The sequence below is a fragment of the Mauremys reevesii genome, linkage group 5 (assembly GCF_016161935.1).
Source record: "Mauremys reevesii isolate NIE-2019 linkage group 5, ASM1616193v1, whole genome shotgun sequence".
NCBI classification, from domain to species: domain Eukaryota; kingdom Metazoa; phylum Chordata; order Testudines; family Geoemydidae; genus Mauremys; species Mauremys reevesii.
This window is the reverse complement of record NC_052627.1, coordinates 80,755,137-80,776,914: the sequence shown is the minus strand read 5'-3', so window position 1 is coordinate 80,776,914 and position 21,778 is coordinate 80,755,137. Positions and strand designations below refer to the sequence as shown.

Genomic DNA, 21,778 nt, shown 5'->3' with positions numbered 1-21,778 from the left:
AGATCATTTGCATCCTATGTGATCCAGCCACAGTGTTAGTTCATTCCAAGTTTCTAAAACAGTAAAAAAATATGAACAAAATCATCAAATTAATTAGAAAATATCTGAAATGGCAGATACATGTTAGACAGGTGCTTGCAAAAGCAGTGTAAGCAAGTACTGCCACAAAAGAAGCAAGTGTCATTCTGGAATTTATTAACAAGTGCCATATGTAAGACATGGGAAACAATTGTTCTGCTCTACTTGGCATTGGTGAGGCCTCAGCTGGAGCACTGTGTTCAGTTTTGGGCACTACACGTTAGGAAAAATGTGGACAAATTGTAGAGCGCCCAGAGAAGAGCAACAAAACTGATAAAATGTTTAGAAGCATGATCTATGCAGAAAGGTTGAAAGAACTGGCCATGTTTAGACTAGAAAAGAGAAGGTTGAGGGAGGACTTAATAACACTATTCAAATATGTAATAGGTTGTTATAATAAGGACAGTGATCAAGTTTCCTCCATATCCACCAAGTGTCAGACAAGAAATAATCTGCTTAGTTTGCAGAAAAGGAGATTTAGATTGGATATTAGCAAAAAGCGTTCTAGCTATAAGGATAGTTAAGTAGGGAATAGGTTACCTAGGGAAGTTGTTGAATCCCCATCACTGGAGGTTTTTAAGAATACAGTAGATGAACGCCTGTCAGGGACAATCCCTAGATATACTTAATCCTTCCTCAGTGTAGGAGGAAGGGCTAGATGACCTCTTGAGGTTGCTTTGAGCCCTACATTTCTCTGATTCTATGCACAGTAGGATGGGGGGGGAAATGGGGCCCATCCAGGCTCCTCCCTCACCCAGTCACCCAAGAACTCTCCAGATGTAGAATTGTGTTAGAGAGACCTCCCTAATTTTGGGGTCACCAGGACTAATGATGTCTCCCCTCCCTCCAGCCACATGTCCTCTGAAGATACTGCAAGATGGAACCAGCCAGAGAATGAATCCGGCAGAGCACCTGCAAAAGCAGTTTAAACAGGGATCTATAACACTGATAATATTTTCCACAGCTTTGACTGGACTTTCTCTGACCTGTGCTGACTGGCTGTTTGCTCCAATCATCTCCTCCTCCTCTCACAGTCTCTTCACTTCAATCTCACGCCACATCTGCCTCTCATGTTACTTCTTTCCCTCTTCCCCTCACCTTTCTCCCTTCTCTTATCTTCCCATTTAGCACATATATCATTAACCACCACCACCATCCCCCCCACACACACATTCACCCCAAAATAGGAAACTAACATGACAGTGTGTGTGATATCCCTTTCCCTGTGTCTGTCTTGTCCATGTAGGGTATGCTACACTTTGAGCTGGACGTGTGAATTCCAGCTCAAGGAGATATCCCCACACTAGCTCTGATCGAGCTACCACAATAAAAATAACATAGCCATGGCAGTGCAAGTGGCTAGTGTTGCCTGATTCTTTAGTGGTTATTACTTATTATTGATTTCCAATTAATTCTGATTTAAAGAGCTGGGGGACTGTAGGGTTCTAGTCCCATAATCAGGCACAAAAGAATCAAGGCTATTAAGTTCAGTATCTGGTTGGGAATCCCAGTATGCACAATGGAGACGCTCACACTAAGGGCAGAACAAAACTTAACCACTTTTATTAGTAAAAGACAGAAAATTAAAAATTAGTAAAGACAAAAAAGCTCCAGACCACATAAAAAGACTTAAGGTGATATCTTGCACCCATTCTTCACCTATATGTTCATATATTCACAACCTTCCTTGGGAATTTGGTGGTAAGTGACAAAGGTCCAGCCCTGTCCCTGGCATGCCAAACTTGTCCGATGGTCCAGATCTCCCTCTTACTTGGTGGTCTGGCCTCTTATAGAGCCTAGGGGAGGTCACAAATGTTCATTCAAATACCCAGCCTCCCTTGTCCATATTTAACTTCCTCACCCTAATAATGTTGGGGTATCTTTATCTTGTAGGTTAGTATAGTAATGATTTCAACTAATTATCATATATATCAATTCATTGCCAAGGCAAGTTCGTAGTTAAACATTTGCCAACATTTTATCCTAAAATATCAAAATCTAGTATCAATTCAATGTCCTTGTCATTACCTGGTATAAACTTCCCCTTTAAACACACCTTTCCCAGTTCCCCAAAATGGAGGGTGATCTGTGCCAGAGTTCACAGGCCTCAAAGCCTTATGCTAACTATTTAAGCTAATGTCTTACAGGATACAGGCCTGTAGATTCCTTTGTGTAACTTCTGAGTAAAATAAAATGCTAAAGCTAGCTCCACAGGCTACACTAGCCACCCCAGGTATGTACCTAGCATCTTGGATGGTGCAACTAACCCTTCCCATCTCTCAGAAACACTGTGGCTACACTTTAAATAGCATGAGTATGTCTCCTCAAGCTAGAATTTACACCTACAGTTTGAAGTGCAGACACTGCAAGCTCTTCAGGGCATGGCACCAGCATCTGACTGAATTCAGACACCTTGTTCAGAAGGTAGGTCTAGTTGGCTGCAAAGTACACAGGGCCTTATTAACAATTAATGCAATGCTACCATACTAGCTAAGGAGCTGCTCTGCAGCTCCAAAGGCTTGGGGAGGATTCCTTTGCATGCAGCAGAGTGCGCAACATGTACACTGTTGTCCTGAATTTGGGCATCAGAGGTTGAGAATGAGCTGCACATTTGGTGCTACCTGCTCTGAACCTAAGTCACTCTGCAAACCTGAAGGTAGGCAGTGTTATTCAGTACTTTGGGCAAGGAGACAGGAGCAATGGATTCTGTTCCGGGGTTGGCCACTGACCTGCTCAATGACATAGGCCTGAGAACTAGAGGTGCAGGGGGTGCTGCAGCACCACCAGGTTTTACGCAGAGCTCCGCTCCCAGCCCCGCATGTGGGGTTCTGGCCCCCCACGTGAGGTCTGGCTGCCGACCCCATTCCTGGGGCTCTGCTCCCAGCCCCGCATGCAGACTCCCAGCTCCGTGCCCAGGGCTCCTCTGCTGCTGGCCCTGCGTCCGCCCCTAGCTGTGGCCCCAGCCTTGACCCCCTTACCCCTGTCTGGGTCCCCCACTCTAAGAGACACAGCTCTGCTCCCGGCCCTGGCTCTGGGGGGGAGGGGGCAGATAGGGGTAAAGGAGCTGGCTTTCAGCACCCCCACTATTAAAAAAGTGTTCCAGCACCACTGCCCTGTGACTATTATTATTACTAGCAATATTATCATAGTGCCAAGGAGCCCTAGTCATAGATCATTGACCTAAATACTGTACAAAGGCAGAACAAAAATATGGTCCCTGCCCCAAGGATCTTACAATCTACATATAAGACATGAGAGAACCGATGGAGACAGATGGATGGGGGAACTCAAAGAAACAATGAGGCAAATGGGTATGAGTTCTCAGAAACGTCAGCCTTACATGCTTTCACATTATTGTGTTCCCTTTGATAGACTGTTCCATGTCCCAGCAATGTTTTGAGCAAGCCACACTCTTCCTAATCTAAGCCCTATGGACAGAGAGCAAAGAGCTCTCCACTCTCTCTATTGGTGAAAGGGTGGGGGGGGAGAGTGTGCTCTCATAGAAGAGCTTCATTTGCACCCAAAATCCCTCTAGTGACACTTGGGAAGTGTGATGGGGTATGTACCCCACACAGACCCAGAAAGGATTAACCTGGGCCTGAGAGGCCAACCATTCTACCTGGCTATACCTAGAGATTGAGCCAGGTTTAACTGATGAAGAAGCCCAGATAGGGAGGGGTGAGTGCTTAATATAAAGGAAGAAGTTTAAAGCAGAAGGGGACTGCTGGGAGAAAGTCTATAGTCACTCTCTGGGAATACACAGCTTGTGAGGGGGAAGCCAGGGGGTGGGAAAGTTAGCCCTGAGAGCTTTGCATCAAGGGAGAAGGCTGGCAAGCAGACAAGAGAGATGGAGCAACCACTGGGAGTGGAGCAGGTTCCAGTGGTAAAAAAGGGAGAAAGGTTGGCTGGGAGAAGGCCTAAGAACAGTCATGGTAGCAAGAAGCCTAAGGAAGCAGAAGCAAGTATTCTGAAGGAGCAGACCTTGGTGACTGGATATATGATCCCTGGGATGGAACCCTAGTGTACTGGGAGGGCCTGGTTTCCCCTACCAGCCACTGTAGAAGGCAGCACTGCGATGTCTTGTTCCTTTAACTATTTGGGTGCTCTGCACTTGTCCTTCCCAGTGCTGAGCCTCACTTCAATTTCAATTTCTTGTTTGCTGCCAGAACAGTGAAGCCATCACAGCAGGCATGTGTTTAAATCGCTCTAGTGGTGAGAACTCTTTCACAGAGAGTTACCATAAACTATTCATGAACTTGGATTTTGGTGAGTAATGGGCTCTCAGAGAAGCTCTGGACGGGGAAAAGAGCTCTTATCCTGTGGCAAAGAACGCATTTCCAAGCAGCCAGGAGTCTGCTAAAGCCCCTGAGCTACCGGCCGGGGAGCCTAGTTCCTGGCCCCTCCCCCACAGCCAGGCCGCGCTCTGGCCCACCGCTCCCACTGGGCAGCAAGAGGAGCGCAGCTGGCTCTGGCCAGGTGTTGCAGCTCCAGGCTCCTGCTGCTGGTAAGGGGGCGGGGTGGGGGGGTTCGGTAAGGGAGCAGGGGTCCTGGGGGGCAGTCAAGGTGGTGGGGGTGGTTGGTTGGGGTGGCGGTTCTCGGGGTGGGGCAGTCAGGGGATGGGGAACAGAGAGGGTTGGGAGTGGGAGTCCCGGGGGGGCTGCCAGGGGGTGGGGATGTGGATAGGGGTCAGGAGGGCAGTCAGGGGGCAGGGAGCAGGGAGGGTTGGATAAGGGGGTGGGATCCCGAGGGGCAGTTAGGGATGGGGGGTCCTGGGAGGGGGTGATCAGGGACGAGGAGCAGAGGGCAATTGGATAGGGGTTGGGAGTCCTGGGGGGGCTGTCAGGGGGTGGGGGTGTGGCTAGGGGTCAGGGCAGTCAGGGGACAGGGGCAGGGGTCCTGATAGGGGTGGTTAGGGGACAAGGAGCGGGGGGGATGGGTTGGGCGTTCTGAGGGGGGCAGTCAGGGGGGCGGGAAGTGAGAGGGGGAGGATAAGGGGCAGGGGCCAGGCTGTTTGGGGAGGCAAAAACTTCCCTACCCGGCCCTTCATACAGTTGCGCAACTCTTATGTGGCCCTCGGGCCAAAAAGTTTGCCTACCCCTGTGCTAAAGGGTCCTAAATCAAGAAGTTTTGACAGAACCATATTCTTTCGGAATCTGCAATTTGTCAAAATTGAAACAATTTGCAAAACTGGGTGGATTTCACCAGAATTTTGTTTCAAAATAAAACCGGGGAGAAAAGTTCTGACTTACCTGATATGTTCCATTTTGATACTCTCAGGATGAAATACTTTGATTTTTTTTGTTTTGAAATGACACGTTATCTCTACCAAAATACAGTCAGTTAACAATGCCACTTACAAACATTTACTTTCAAATACCATGGGAGTTTTTGCTGATTAATATTGTTCATGTATTGAGAAATTATACCACATATAGTGTTGACTTTGACCTCACTGATTTCAATGGAAATAAGAGAATTTAGCTCATGAGCATAAGAGGATAAACCAATTTATGAAACAGCACTTTCCAGGAGGTAGTATGTATTACCCCTTATACTGCACATCTCTTCTGATCAACTAGCAGTAAACAAGGGGTATAGTCATTCTGGGCATGAATTATCTCTGATAAAATATTTAAAAAAATGTTGAGAGTCTTTCTAGGGGTTTTCAGTATCATAGATCTTGAGGGTTAGAGCTAGGAGGGTTAGTTCAGCTGCATCAGTTTGAAATATGAATCTAAGGCAGTAACCAGTAACCAGCAGGGGTGTCCCAAGAAGTTCTTTGCATGGTATGCACAACTGAATTACTGTCACTTTAACTTAGCATGGTGTCTACGCATATACTTTTTTAGGTTACATTTAGCAGAAAAACAGGCAACTAATAAAAATAAAATTTAAATGAGTGGCAGTGTGACCCAGTCATGGGGGTGCAGCATGGCTAAGGTTTGGCCTAGTAGCTCCGTCTTGAGAGATGCAAACAGAGGCACATGGATCCCATTGAAGTTCATGAAGGTGAGTCTGAGCACAGCTGGGAGATGGATCACTAAGAGTACTTGTGTCATTTGTGTGGAGTTACTAATTGATTTTGCTGGACTATAATTGGCTGATATTCTTTTGTTGAAGAATTGAAAGTTGTTTCTATCAATTATGAAAACTCGAGCTCTGTGCATGGTCTTGCTACATCATTTGCTCTAAAGTCCCATTCACATTCTTCACATCACATGACCTTTTCAAGCACTGCTGTTTTTTCTGGGCTCCTGATAGTGGCAGAGACACCCCATTTTAGAACACTACAGGACACACCTGGCTCTTTGGGCATCTGTACTTTTTATTTGAATATTTATACCATAACTAAGTTACTATTCTGCCTATTTGCAAATAAAATGTAACATTATAGTCTTAAGGCAGTCCATATACATTATAACTTAAAATTAAACATTGCATAACTTTAAAGGGACATGACTCTATTTGTATATTACTATACCTCGTTAGAAGTCCTGTGCCAAGCCATGGATGCAGAAATGTGTATAGATAGGATTTTTCAATGTGTTTCGAACTGCTTAGAATAGCCTACCAAAAGAAGAAAAGAGGGAGGGGAAAGCTCTCTTTAGAAGAAGTTAGTAAAATTGTTCACTCATTCTATTTTGTATGAGGACACTTGCAAGCCAAAACTATGACACACATGGCTCAGTCAATAAGCTAGTCTGAAAACTTTGACAGAACCATTTTCTGTTCAAAAATGCAGTTCCAGCACAACTGAAATGCTCCAGAAAATCATGTTGATTTCACTGAAATATTATTCTGGAGGGGAAAAATGTATTAAACAAGTTCTAACAATGTCAAAACACTGTAATATTTCAGTTTTTCATTTTGAAATGATTATTATAGTACAAAATAAAGAAAATTGGACATGAACATATATTGTAATAGCAATTAAAAGGTCAGAGGAATGAAATGTTAGCCCCATTTTTTGACTGGATTGTCATTAATGTAATTGCAAAATTGCAAGAGTGGCTCTAGAGGCAGTTTTACTCCTGTCCCTGGCACAGGGCAGAATGGGATTCTGTGGGTAGCATTGTATTAGTTTGAAATTTTGGTATGTATGCTCGGAGACTGAATTGCATACATACCTAAGAAGCAGCAAAGAATCCTGTGGCACCTTATAGACTAACAGATGTTTTGCAGCATGAGCTTTCGTGGGTGAATACCCACTTCTTCGGATGCCTAGAGGCTGATGGTAGTAGGCACATTTTATACACTGAAATACATAAACAACTGTCCTGATAGTGACAGAAGGGATACCCGAACAACAGAGCTCCTTTAAGGCTGGTTTAATTACACACCCTCCTTTACAAAATAATGCCAATTGTTTTAATTAAACATGTTTTTTCAGTTTTAATTTGATTGATGTGTAAATTACATTATTTCCATGAGATAGACCAGGGGTTTTCAACCTTTTTCTTTCTGAGGCGCCCCCACAACATGCTATAAAAACTCCAGGGTCCAGAGGGGAAGTGGAGGACTTGGGGCTCTGGGCCGGGGTGGGTGGGTCAGGCATAAGAGTAGTTTGACTTCTATTTTGGGTGGGCAGGGGCCAGCAGGTCTTGAGCCAGCTCTGCACAGCAGGGTCCATGGAGGGAGCGCCATGTCCAACTCGACTCACCTCAGCAGGCCACCCAGCCTGTCTGGATTGTGCGGGAGTGGGGGTGTGACAGTGCCCCCCCATAAGGCTTTATGGAAATATGCTTGTGAATATATATATGACATAATTGGAATATGTTTTATGCTACATATGCCATGTAACATATCCATGTAAAGATTATGATCTACTGAATATATTCATCCTATTTGTATGCATGTATCATTTTTGTATTCGAAGTTATGAATATTGGCTGTGTATTTGCTTGATTTTTAAGTAGCCTTAGTAAAGCATTTGGTCAACTTCTTGAGAAAGGAATGTGCAAGTTAAGTGCCCAATCAAGAAGCAATTAATGGACAATGGATCTTGGAAGGCTCCAATCCACATAAGAAGTCTACATGGGGATGTTCAAGCTAGCATGTGAGCCATGGCTGCTACCTGTAAGTTCTGAAGTATCAGAGGGGTAGCTACCCATGTTAGTCTGGATCTGTAAAAAGTGCATGTAAGTTCTGAGTCATGCATGGACATGTGACTTGCCCATGTGACTCCCAAACTCCATCTTGTAGCTGGACTTTGCATAGGAGAGAGGAGGGGGTCTCCACCCACAAGAGAAAGTCTATTTAAACCTGTGGGAGACCCCCCCATTTTGTCTTCATCTGTCTAAAAAGATAGTCTCTCCACCCCCAAGGATACCTGAAAGAAACTGAAACAAAGGACAGTAACTACAGGGGGTGTGAGTGATTGCTGGACCCAGACTAGAAGGAGACTAGTCTGTAAAAGGAAGCTTACTGGAATTCCTCTAAGGGTGAGGTTTTTATCTGTACTCAGTTTTCTTACTGTATTAGACTCAGACATGCATGTTTTATTTTACTTGGTAAATCACTTTGTTCTATCAGCTATTACTTGGAACCACTTAAATCGTACTTTCTGTATTTAATAAAATCACTTTTTACTTATTAATTAACCCAGAGTATGTATTAATACCGGGGGTGGGGGCAAACAGCTGTGCATACCTCTCTATCAGTGTTATAGAGGGCAAACCATTTATGAGTTTACCCTGTACAAGCTTTATACAGGGTAAAACGGGTTTATTTGGGGGTTTGGACCTCACTGGGAGTTGGGCATCTGAGTGTTAAAGACAGGAACACTTCTTAATTGGCTTTCAGTTAAGTCTGCAGCTTTGGAGCACATGGTTCAGACCCTGGGTCTGTGTTGGAGCAGACTGGCATATCTGGCTCAGCAAGACAGGGTGCTGGAGTCCCAAGCTGGCAGGGAAAGCAGGGGCAGAAGTAGTCTTGGCACATCAGTTGGCAGTTCCCAAAGGGGTTTCTGTGATCCAACCCATCATGGGGGGGGGTGCAACCAAAAATTATAACTCAAAGGTGGGGGACTCAGCTCAAAAAGTTTGAAAACAGCTCAAGGAAAGGGAAAGGGATACCTAAGAGCTGTGTGCAGGCAGAGAAGTAGGTCATGGTGCAGGCAGAGGGGTAGCTAGGGGTTGTGTGCTGGGAGGGCTCCCCTGGAGCCTCTCTGTTCCCCAAGGGCTCTACCAGCCATGGAGCTGGGTCCTCCAACCTAGGTGATTCTTACCGGCTGCATGAGCAAAGCAGGCTGGGAGCAGAGGAGCAGCTTCAACCCCCTGCACCAGCAGCAGACAGAGGAATGCCACGGCTGCCTGCTCCATGGCACCAGCCAGAGCAGCAGATGTCCCACACTGCCCGGCTTCGTCTTCTCACCTTCGACCTGGCCAGGGGATGAGGAGAGAAGGAGGTGGAGGGGTGTGTGAAGCTGCTCCGGGACTGTGCTGCTCTTGCAGTGTAGTTTGGCGGGGAGGAACACCCCTGTGCCTCCCAACTCTGCCCAGGGGCTCAGGGCTTTTTTAAGACTGGTGTCAGTGCTGCATGGCCAGCTATTTGCAATCTTTTCTGTAAATTCTGGAGATAAAGCAACTTAAAATTTTAAATTAAGGAACAACTATAATGATTAGTTAAATCCCTGAATGTGTCCATATTTGCTCACTCAAGCAAAGAGGAAACAAAACAAAAAAACGTGGAACAAGATTATCTCAGTATTGCAGTTTACGTTTTAGGGGTCCTGTCTTCCACTGACATGTACATAAGCTTCAGTCAGCGGCACATACAATACACATACAAGTAAAGGGGAAAGAGACCCATTCATGACAAAAACATTAAATACATTTCTTAAATTTTTATACTGGAATTTTCCTTGGCAATTTGCTCTTTATATTGAAATGTATTAGCACCGGTTCACAAATTGTTGCCTTTGAACCTTGAAATTACATCAGTTCAAATATTTTGACACTCTTGATTGATAAATTACACTGAGGGAATGTAGAATTTCTGACATGTGTTGTGCTACAATTGCATGACTTGTACAAACAGATTTATTAAAAATGAGATAGGTATACTCACCTCGACAGTATCTGGGTGATATAAAAACAGAAAAGGCAATGGTCCTATCCAAAGTTTTAACAGTGGTTGATTCCTGAAATCTTCATAGTATTGCGTCATTTGTTTAAAAAAATCTGGAAGAGAAAATCTGTTTGAATGGGCCAAAACCAGAACTTCTGTAATTAACTGATTATAAATTCACTGTAGTATTACATTTGCTACTGTAACAAAGCTGGTTTGTTTGCACTTATGTATTATTTTGATTACAGTAGCATTTAGGAGTCCCAACAGAAATCATGGCCTTAATCTTAAAAGCACTCTACAGACACAAAGGAAGAGCCACTCACTCCCCTGCTTGCAATCTAGACAGAAAGGATGTATCCAGAAAGATAATGGAGCAAATAATTAAGCATCATAGAATATCAAGGTTGGAAGGGACCTCAGGAGCTCATCTAGTCCAGCCCCCTGCTCAAAGGAGGACCAATCCCCAGACAGATTTTTGCCTCAGATCCCTAAATGGTCCCCTCAAGAATTGAACTCACAATTGTGGGTTTAGCAGGCCAATGCTCAAACCACTGAGCTACCCCTCCCCCAATTTGCAGACACCTAAAAAATAAGAAGGTTATAAGTTTCAGCCTGGTTGCCATGTTAGTCTGTATCAGCAAAAACAACAAGGAGTCCATGTGGCACCTTAGAGACTAAAATTTATTTGGGCATAAGCTTTCGTGGGATAAAACCCACTTCATCAGATGCATGGAGTAAAACATACAGTAAGCAGTATATATATTACAGCACATGAAAAGATGTGAGTTGTCTTACCAAGTGGAGGGTCAGTACTAATGAGGACAATTAAATTAAGGTGGAAGTGGCCTATTCTCATCAGTTGACAAAAAGGGGTGAATATCAAGAGAGGGAAAAAAATTTTATAGTACTAACGAGGCCAATGCAATCAAGGTGGACGTCACCCATTTCCAAGAGTTGACAAGAAGGTGTGAGTATCGGCAGAAGAAAATTACTTTTTGTAGTGACCCATCCACTCCCAGTCTTTATTCAGGCCTAATTTGATGGTGTCCAGTTTGCAAATTGATTCCAGTTTTGCAGTTTCTCGTTGAAGTCTGTTTTTTAAGTTTTTTTGTTGAAGAATTGCCACTTTTAAGTCTGTTATTGAGTGTCCAGGGAGACTGAAGTGTTCTCCGACTGTTTTTTGAATGTTACAATTCTTGATGTCTGATTTGTATCCATTTATTCTTTTGCGTAGAGATTGTCCGGTTTGACCAATGTATGTGGCAGAGCTTGGGAAGGAACAATCAAATGCACACATACAAAATGGGAAAGGACTGCCTAGGAAGGAGTACTGCAGAAAGGGATGTAGGGGGCATAGTAGATCACAAGCTAAATATGAGTCAACACTGTAACACTGTTGCAAAAAAAAAAAAAGCAATCATTTTGGGCTGCATTAGCAAGAGTACTATAAGCAAGACAAAATAATTATTCTGCTCTACTCCACGCTGATTAGGCCTTAACTGGAGTATTGTGTCCAGTTCTGGGCACCACATTTCAGGGAAGATGTGGACAAATTGGAGCTAATGGACACTACCCAGAGGAACTCCGCCCAGAGACGTAAACAAATAAGTGATCAGAAATGGGCACCACAGTCGCAATCACAAAGAACGTTCCCATTTCAACCTCCTCCTCAACTGATAAATGGCCATTTTGGTTGGGACTAGGAGAAGACCCCAGGATATTGTGGGGGCCACAAATAGGATGTGAATAAATTAAAAAAATGAGTGGAAAAGTCCAGCCAGAACCTCAACAAGAGAAGGAGGCAGAAAAGAGGCTTCAACTTGCAGATATGCATGCGCCAGGGTCTCCGTCTGTCACTGTGAGGCTAATGAACATTGATTTATTAGAAGGGAGGTTGTCCAGCACCAGTTTGTCATGGCAGGACTGCATTGTTTTATTTGAGGAATGGGGACCAGCATTAATAGATTGGGTATGGGGCCCTATATTAACAGACTGCCGTGCTATGTGCAGTGACGGTAGCATTAGCTGGGGCCTCAGAGTTCAGCCAGCAGTAGATCAGTGTCTTCAGATCCAAGAAGTGAAATATACTGAGTCATCAGGAGAGACTGCAGGGATGCGTTTGTGGCTCAGCGTACCAATGTACTGCAAGAGTAGGTTTAGTCCTTGAGCTAGTAGGTGGTGAGTGTAAATATACTGGGTGGAGCACAGTCAAATAAAATCAGAAACAATCTCTTTTCATATTATCATAATGTAAACGAATAGTTGCCAAGACTAAATTACAACCTTGAATTGCACAGGATCAAAGAGGGATGTTACTGGGTGTAGCCAGCGAATTGAGGTCCTATGACTCCTGTTAATGAGGGTGTATGCTCCCTAACAGTGCAATGGCTGTACAAAAAAGCCCTCTGTGCAAAGTATCAGTTTCAGGGTAACTGCATCTGTATCCCCCCCTCCCTCTGTGGTCCATTTCAGGCATGACCAGTCAGGTCTCAGGTCCTCTGCTGTCACCTGTCTCTGGATAGGGACCCGTGGCCCACTCCATTCTGACCAGGGGCTTTAAGGTTGCACAGTTCCCTGCCTTACACTGTGGATGTTCAAAGAAATCCAGCTGCCTAACAGTCAGCACCTTTTTCTCCAAGGGCTATGAACAATGTATTCCCAGCAGCTAGAAGTTACCACACAGCTCTTTCTAAGCAAGCACCTTTATTCCTAATGTAAAAGCATTATAGAGAACACATAAAAAACAATGAAGTTCCTATACACACGCCAGAAGCTTACCAGAGGTCACCCATCAGTCTTATGGGGCCATAGTAGGCCAAAGTCTTTCCAACCCTTCTGCAAGGGTTGGTGGCCCTCCTTGGAAAGAAGGTCCAGTCTGTTTGTTTCATCAGAAAAAAAGATCCTATGTCAGTTCACGTTCATCCTTTTATACCAAAAGACTTTTCTTTGTACCCTAGTCTCTGGAAAACCCAACTGGAACCAGTATATAAAAAACATTCCAGAGGGTGGCACCTCTTTAGAGTTGTTTAGTCTCAGTGTTTCACCTTAATCACCTCCTTCCGTTCTAGTTGCTGAAGGAGCAATGGTAAACCTCCCCTGTGGAGTGGAATACAATCATACATACAATTCCTGGCCCACAGTGATACATAACTTAACACAATTCATCCCCCCAAATATACTACACGTGGTTACATTATCTGTCATGTCTCCCCTAGAAATAAATGGGTGTCCCTAGGGTTTCTGACCGACGTCCTAGGAGCACTCATGGGGAATTTTCTTCCATTACCTTTCATAATTTCACATTTTAACTATTCATATAATAAACATTCTTACAATCCAGCACACATCATTCAAAAATCCATACAGAGTAATTTGACAACCCTCCTGTGTAATTTCTCTCTTTAGGCCCGTAAGGGGATCTCAATCACCCTCTCTTACCCTTATCACACCAAAGTTTTTGGATGTGAACTTGATACCTGATGCTCCCACATCCACCTCCCATCCGACTCCTAGGGAATGTGTGTGACGCCTTTTTGTACCTCAAGATACTGGCTGCCCTGAAGATGGGTGAAGTTTCTTCATCCCTCTTTGGAATATTCCAGGAAGCAAGTCTTTGGACAAAAGCGAGAAAGAAGGCAGGGCTGGCTCCCTGGAAAGCAAATCTTAACCATTCTTTTAACAGCAAGGGATGATGGGTGGGCAAGGGAAATTCCTCAAACCTCCCCAATATCCAAATTGTTTTCTCTGCTCCACCTCCTCAGAGATTGAGGCATGAGGACCCAAAATTTGACCTTATCTCAGCGAGGGGAATGAGTATTGATCCCCATACACTGAGTCATGGTGAGCAACTGTTCTTTCCCAACCAGATTCAAGGTCCTTTACATTTTCACAGACCACCAGGCAGCTCCCTACCTTACACTGTTCATAGCCCTTGGAGAGAAAGCAAAGCACAGGCACTGGCCTTTATGCACATTGGCTTGCTGAGGATATCAGTGTAAGAGAGGGAGCTTTATAGCCTTAAAACCTCCAGTCAGAAAGGAATGAGACAAGGGACCCTACCCAGAGCCAGGTGATGGTTGGAGACCCGAGACCTAACTGGGAACTCCTGAAGTGGACCAGACCATAGTGGGTGACAGAGTGGGGAGGGAGGGAAGTAAAGGTGCAGTTACCCTCAAACTGACACAGAGTATTTGTTACAATCAGGGTAAATAATTCCAACAATGGCCAATGCTGAGTGCTTCAGAGAGAATGAACAGAACAGGTAATCATCAAGGGCTAGTCTACACTGGCAATGCTAAAGCGCTGCCGCAGCAACACTTTAACGTGCCTTGTGTGGTCGCAGCGCAGTGCTGGGAGAGAACTCTCACAGTGCTCTTAAAAAAACACCTCAACGACAGGCATGGCTTTACAGCGCTGCAACATGCAGCGCTCAGGGGGGTGTTTTTACACCCCCCTGAGCGAGAAAGTTGCAGCGCTGTTAATTGCCAGTGTAGACAAGCCCCAAGTGTTCCATCCCATCACCCATTCCCAGCATCTGTTTGTTTCCAAACAACTCTTATCCCTATGAGGGAAGCAACTAAATTGGTAATTATCCAACAATTTTAGAATGACTCCTTTGTTTTCGCAAGAGATTCTAAGACATGTATCCTGGCAGTTGTTTTTAAGCATATAAACCAAGAAAGTAGACGTTTCAGGTCTATCTCATTTTAATTAGATGCATGGTTCCATGCATCTGAAGAAGTGGGGTTTTTTACCCACAAAAGCTTATCCCCAATTAATCTGTTAGTCTTTAAGGTGCCACCGGACTCCGTGTGTTTTTGTGGATACAGCCTAACATGGCTACCCCTCTGATACTCATTTTAATTGTGCTACTGACCTGACTGCCCATTTGACAAACCATCTCTCCTGTATGTCTTAATTTGTACTGATGATATGGGCCATTATATATATATTTAAAATATAAATGTGTGAAAAGGTGGCCTCTGAAAAAGGCTAACTTTTATGTCTTCTTGAACACCCAAAACAAAAAATAACAAATAAATTAGGGAAAACTTGGCAAAGATCAAAACAAATAATTTGTCCACAGTTAAGAGATTATTTACATATTCTAACAATAAAATCCTTAGAAATAGGGATAAACTGCCACCACACACTGAACCATAAAGACATGTCAGAGGTTTCTGGGGAAGGTTTTGGTTGGTTGAAGTAGAGTTTCGGTAATACTGCCTAGCTGTTTTGTCTGGATCTAGAAATGCTGAGTATTAAACAGCTTTTAATTTTCAGCTTGGAAAAAATGTCTTTAATGTAAGAATAGCTCACTCCTACTCTGTTGTTCTACAACAATAATTAGTGATCAGGGGCGGCTCTACAAATTTGGCCGCCCCAAGCAATCATGCCCGGGAGGCGCCCCCGAGCCGCGGGAGCAGCGGACCTCCCGCGGGCATGACTGCGGAGGGTCCGCTGGTCGCGCGGCTCAGCTGGACCTCCCGCAGCTGCGGGCAGTTCGCTGGTCCGGCGGCTCCGGTTGAGCTCCCGCAGGCGTGCCTGCGGGAGGTCCAGCCGAGCCGCGGGACCAGCGAACCGTCCGCAGTCATGCCTGCGGCAGGTCCAGTCGTCAGGTCCACCGGCCCAGCCTGCCGCCCCCCTGGGAAACGGCCGCCCCAGGCGGGTGCTTGCCCCGCTGGGCTCTAGAGCCGCCCCTGTTAGTGATGGTGCCAGTCCAGCTCCACTGCTGCAAATAAGCTCCTATTATACAGCCCTCAGAAATCCCCAGCCACTTCCTGAGCACATTACAAATGTCTACACCGCTGTACACCCTACTGCTGGGACTCATGCCCAGGGCATTGGGGTCACCCAGGAGAGAGGGTGCTTTAGTCAGCAGCTCCAAGAGGGAGAGGGGTTTGCAAGCAGCTACTGCTACGTGTCTGGGCGGCCGTTACCTTCCCCTTTGCGCTTGAAGAGCAAAGCATTTCCCAGCAGAGGGTAACAGGGGCTGACCCCCGGAATCAGCTTCAGCGCCTTCCACTTCCCCAGGTAATCCAGCAGCAGGTGGCACGTGAAGGCTGCCAGCAGCGTGAAGAGCAGAGTGATGACTCCGGTCCCCCAGTAGAGCAGCTGGTCCCCATCCTGAGCCCCCATCGCTGCCCCGAGCCCGGCCGCTCGGCGTGCACTGAGCCGCAATCCCAGGACACTGCACTGAGTATAGAACCCAGGCTCCGACTCCAGACGAGGGAAGCGGAGCCTGGGGATAGGGCGTGCGGAGGTAGGGGAGAGGCCTGGGAACAAAGGAGTAGGAAGGAAGGAGGGATCCCCAGAGGCTGCATGAGGAGGGAGCAGAGCAGCAGAAGGCGTAGGTGCTGGGGGAGCTGCTGCACCCCCTGGCTTGAAGTGGTTTCCTTCACATACAGGGCTAACAGATGGTTCCATGGCTCTCAGCACCCCACCCTCTACAAATTGCTCCAGCATCCCTGGGGAAGGAAACGCTGCTGTGATCTGTGGCTGCCCTTTTTCTCAGGGTATGTCTACACTGCAGTTGTCACCAAAACTTTTGACTTTCATGAGTACTTAAAAAAAAACCCGCGAAAGACAAAAGTTTGGCCAAAGCAAGCGGCAGTGTGAACGCGGCTTTGTCGGCAGGAGCGCTCTCCGCTGACAGAGCTTATGCCACTCACAGGGCTGGAAGTATTTTGTCGGCAAAAGTGCTGACAAAATACTGCAAAAGAGCGGTCACACTCGCTGACTTTTAGTGACAAGGCTGTGTCGACACAGCCTTGTCACTAAAAGCTCCGTAGTATAGACAAGCCCTCATTGCGTAACCTGGGATCTGCAGGAGAGTTTGACAAAGCAGCTTAGGATCTGAACTTGGAGGGTCAGGTGAGGTCTCCCTGTAGTTGTCAGTGACCCTAACTACTACTGCTCATAGTGAGGGGGTCAAACCATCTTTCACTCAGCTACTGCAGGGCCCAGGGCACAACTCCCAGCCTTGTGGGCAACACTGAGAATTAGGGTGACCAGACAGCAAGTGGGAAAAATCAGGACAGGGAATGGAGGGTAATAGGAGCCTATATAATAAAAAGACCCAAAAATCAGGACATCTAGTCACCCTACTGAGAATACCTTCAGGACACAGGCAATATTACAGAGGGGAGGAGGGAGAAACCACAACAACCAACAAGAATCAGGACAAGTATGAAAAGCTGGGATACACATTCTAGAAGGAACAACACACAACCACACTGAATTGGATCCATGGGAATGGAGGAGACTACCCCAGCCATCTGTCACACAGAGCCACCAGCATGGCCAACAAACACTGGCTGTAACCAAACAAGTGCATCACCTGTAGACTCCACTGCATACCCCACATAGCCCAGACATACACATGTAAAGAGCTGTACATATGAAGTGCTACTGTTACCAATAAGCTCAGTCCCACAACTGTGACTGCCCAGGGCCTTGTTACAGAAATGGCTGAATCAAGAGGACTATAGTGATGGTGCACAGGAAGAGAGACTGTGCAGGTTGCCACTGTTACTGGCCAAATTTTCTAGTAATGAAATGTGATGCTGTGACACTTTACACCAGTAAAGACTTTGGCCAGATACCTGTACCAAATGAGTCACTGACCCCAGCTTGGTTTCTCTGGATCCAGCATCCATTGTTCAATGTCTAATCGTGACTCATGGATCCACACAGCCAAAGGAGCCACAGCAAGCAGAGACAAGCATAGGTACAGGAGCCAAACAGGGCAGGGGGCAGCCATGCATTGCCTGAGCACCTCAAAATACACCAGCACACATCTGTGTGTATGAGTATTAACTGTATTACAGCAGTGCCTACACACCCCAGGCGAGAGTGGGCCCAGTGTGCTAGGCCCTGTGCAAACAGACCTAGTAGCACAACCCTCTATAAGAGGCAGACTGCCTGTCTGGAACAGCTGGGAGTGAAGTCACAGGGACTGGGGAAGAAGGCTCTGGTGACTGAAGGCAGCTCATGTGAGAAAGGAGCAGTCAGTCAGTTGGGAGCTGTTGGATCAGACTGGGAAGAGCAGGTGTGAACTGCTGCCACATAACTCACTTGTGCTGCTGCCTTTGCTGCCTGAGGAGGTTTCAGAGCTGTCTGCCACTGCACCATCTGGGAGGGCTGGGGAGTGTTTGTTGCTCCTGATTCCCCATAGGGTTTGCCAAGTCAGACTCCTGTGAGACACCAGTGTAAAGTCAGACAACTCAGACAGAGAGAGGAAAGAAATCTTCCTGGATGAAATAATGCAGCCACATCCTTTAGGTGTGTAGCAACTATTGCTTATTTACAAGAAGATGGGAAAAGCTAGGCAGCTTGCTGCCAGCTCAGCCAAGTCAACTGTTCCAACCTTTCATCTTCCAGTCACCACATGTACTTCCCCTGTACGTCCCCTTGAACCACGTTATGCCAAAATCATCCCTTGTGTAACTCCACAGACACCTTTGCAGTTAAACCTATGAATTTGGCCCCTTAACTTTTATTGTTGTTGCTTGGTACCTGTAGACATTCCTCTGAGTTGTGGGGCTAGATTCACAAGGAGGACTTAGGTGCCTAAATGCCATGGAGGGTATTTCTACACGGCAATGACAAACCTGCAATTGGTCCAGGCCATCTGACTTGGGGGACTCGGGATTGTGCAGCGGCAATGGATTCTTCCTAAAAGGGGGAGGGGGGTCAATCCCTGCCTCTTCACTTCCCCCAGATGCCTGACCCAAGCCAGAAGCTGGAGCCACGCCAGGGAACCTGGGCTCCTCCACCTGACTGGGGTGCGGGTACACAAGAGCAGCCCCCACCCTGTGTCCTGGTCTCCCCCCAGCCCATGGCAGGTGGAGGGTCCATGGCTCCCCACAGCTGCCCATGTAGCTCTTACCCCAGCCTGGCCTGGGGGTGTTGCTTTGGGGACCAAAGAGGAGAGGCAGCGAACCAGGACTGTGACACAAAGTGGGAGGGCCACTGCCCATTGTCCCCTTCCTCCTCTCATTCCAGTGCCTCTGCTCTGGGACCCTCTCACCTCAGAGAGTCTCTAGAGCCCAGACTCCAGCCCAAGCCTGAATATCTACATGGCAATTAAACAGACCCTTAGCCTGTCAGATGGCACAGGCCAGCCTCAGGTTTTTAATTGCAGTATAGGCACACCCTTAGGTGCCTGAGCCTAACATCTAGGCACCACTGGCCTATATGTTCATGAAACCACTTCCTGGCTGCTGCTTGACCCTGTAGGTGCCCTGAAGTTCCTAGGTGCCTAAGTTTCTGCTGGTAAAGCCCCCTACATTTCTGTCAGTGGGCATAGGCAAATCTAAGTTCTGACACCACCAAGTTGCTCAGCAACTAATTCAAACCTAAGCCCTAGTGGGATTTACACACTGATTTCCTCAACTTGGCCTGATCCAGTAAGTGTGCTCTGTGCACACTCAACCACACAAATAGGGGTAGAGGGGTGTGCTACTTCCCTTATAGTCAGTGTCCTGTCTAAATTTCCTGGAAGGCATGGAAATTATAAAAATGCCCCCAAACTGATTTTTTCTTTGTTTTTTTCCCTTCTCCTTTAAGAAAAGTGGCTACATAGTCGTTAATACAATAATTGTTTTAGCTAGTTAATTTTAAAGGATGGAATGAATTTTACAAATAACTAGTCAAAATTGACTATGGTTACTTCTAAATTTAATTCTGTCCTAGAAATTCAGCAGCATTACTTGTAAAATTAATTCCATGCAAAATCTGTGAAATTCAATACTTTATCATTTACAGTCATGAATTTTCTAAAAAAAAATATGAAAATCATGATGTATACAATACTAATTGGTAATACTAATACTAGTAATACTAATACTAAATAATGAATAGTTTGAGTACTTGGCTCACATGTGGAAGACACAAGTTCAAATCCCCACTCAGCCTGATTTGGGGCAGGGATTTGAAGCCAGGTCTCCTACTGCCCAGGTGAGTGCCCTAACAAGTGTGCTAATGGTTCAGCAGGCCTCCTGTTGGCATAAGTAGAATCTTCATTAAGTGCTCTACAGCACAGTAATTGTAGACAAACTCTGGGAAGCCGCCAGGAGCAGAAGTGCCAGGCCCAGAGATGCTTGGGAGGGGCAGTCTGGACCCAAAGAATGAGTTAAGATGGTTTTTCTGAGGGTATGGCTACACCTGAGATTTGCAGCGCTGGTGGAGGCTTTCCAGCACTGCAATTAGTAACTGTCCACACCTGCAGGGCACATCCAGCACTGCAATTCCCTGGCTGCAACGCTGGCCGTACACCTGGGTCTGCTTGGGGAATAAGCATTGCAGCGCTGGTGCTGCAGCGCTGGTCGTAAAGTGTGGCCACACACCAGCGCTGTTATTGGCCTCCAGGGTATAAGGATATATCCCAGAATGCCTGTTCAGCCACTCTGCTCATCAGCTCGGACTCTACTGCCCTGGCCTCAGGTGACCCGCCCTTTAAATGCCCCGGGAATTTTAAAAATCCACTTCCTGTTTGCTCAGCCAGGTGTGGAGTGCAATCAGTGAATCTTTCCAGGTGACCATGCCTCCACGTGCCAAACGAGCCCCAGCATGGAGCAATGGTGAGCTGTTGGACCTCATCAGTGTTTTTGGTGAAGAATCTGTGCAGGCACAGCTGCGCTCTAGCCGTAAGAATTATGATACCTTTGCCCAGGTATCAAAGGCCATGCTGGAAAGGGGCCATGACTGGGACGCACTGCAGTGCAGGGTTAAAGTAAAGGAGCTGCGGAGTGCCTATTGCAAAGCACGCGAGGGAAACCGCCGCTCCAGCGCTGCCCCCACAACCTGCCGTTTTTACAAGGAGCTGGACGCGATTTATGGGGGTGACCCCACTGTAAATCCGAGGACCACGATGGACAGTTCAGAGCAGGGAGAGGAGAGGGAGGTGGAGGATGGGATCGAAACAGACAGTGAGGGTACTGGGGTGGCGGGAGACACCCCGGAGTCCCAGGAGGCATGCAGCCAGGAGCTCTTCTCAAGCCAGGAGGAAGCTAGCCAGTCGCAGCACCTGGAACTTGGTGAAGAAGAATCACAGGAGTAGGTCCCAGGTAAGCAGCTTTTATTGCAATGGAAATGTTTTTGGAGAGGAGGGGGTGGGGGTATGGCTGCATGCATGCATGCCTAGACGTGGAATATCCCATTGATGTGGTCTATCATGTCGCAGTAATCGGCCTCGGTAATCTCTTCAAAAGTTTCAGCAAGAGCGTAGGCAATGCGCTTGAGCAAGTTTAAAGGGAGACTCAATGTGGTCCCTGTCCCAGTCAGGCTAACGCATCTGCGCCACTGTTCCAGGAGGGGTGGGGGGACCATTGCTGCACACAGGCAAGCTGCATAGGGACCAGGGCGGAATCCGCATTGTTGTAGAAGACCCTCCCTTGCTTCCCAGGCAACCCGCGGCAGGAACATATCTTCCAGGATTAACTCCTGTGGGAAATGGAGGGACAGTGTTCATTGCAGGTCCCACTAGCAGCTTTCTGCTTTTACCAAAGCACAGAAACACCAGTGCAGCCCTGAACCAATCAGCCCCCCTTCCCAGACAACCCGCAGCAGGAACATATCTTCCAGGATTTATGAACTTCTACACTAATGTTTTACCCTTACTCACCAT

General features: G+C 46.5%; 1 protein-coding gene across 1 annotated transcript in view; it reads right to left on the bottom strand.

The window, feature by feature from the left end:
- The window catches only part of LOC120406861 (cytochrome P450 4V2-like), a 42,874-nt gene extending 21,096 nt beyond the window's left edge, over positions 1-21,778 (bottom strand). Inside the window, exons 1-4 of the mRNA XM_039542044.1 lie at positions 21,766-21,778; positions 16,089-16,424; positions 10,147-10,259; positions 6,560-6,645 (exon numbers count right to left, since the gene is read on the bottom strand). Coding sequence (XP_039397978.1) covers positions 6,560-6,645; positions 10,147-10,259; positions 16,089-16,424; positions 21,766-21,778 — 548 coding nt within the window. The remainder of the gene's footprint in view (positions 1-6,559; positions 6,646-10,146; positions 10,260-16,088; positions 16,425-21,765) is intronic.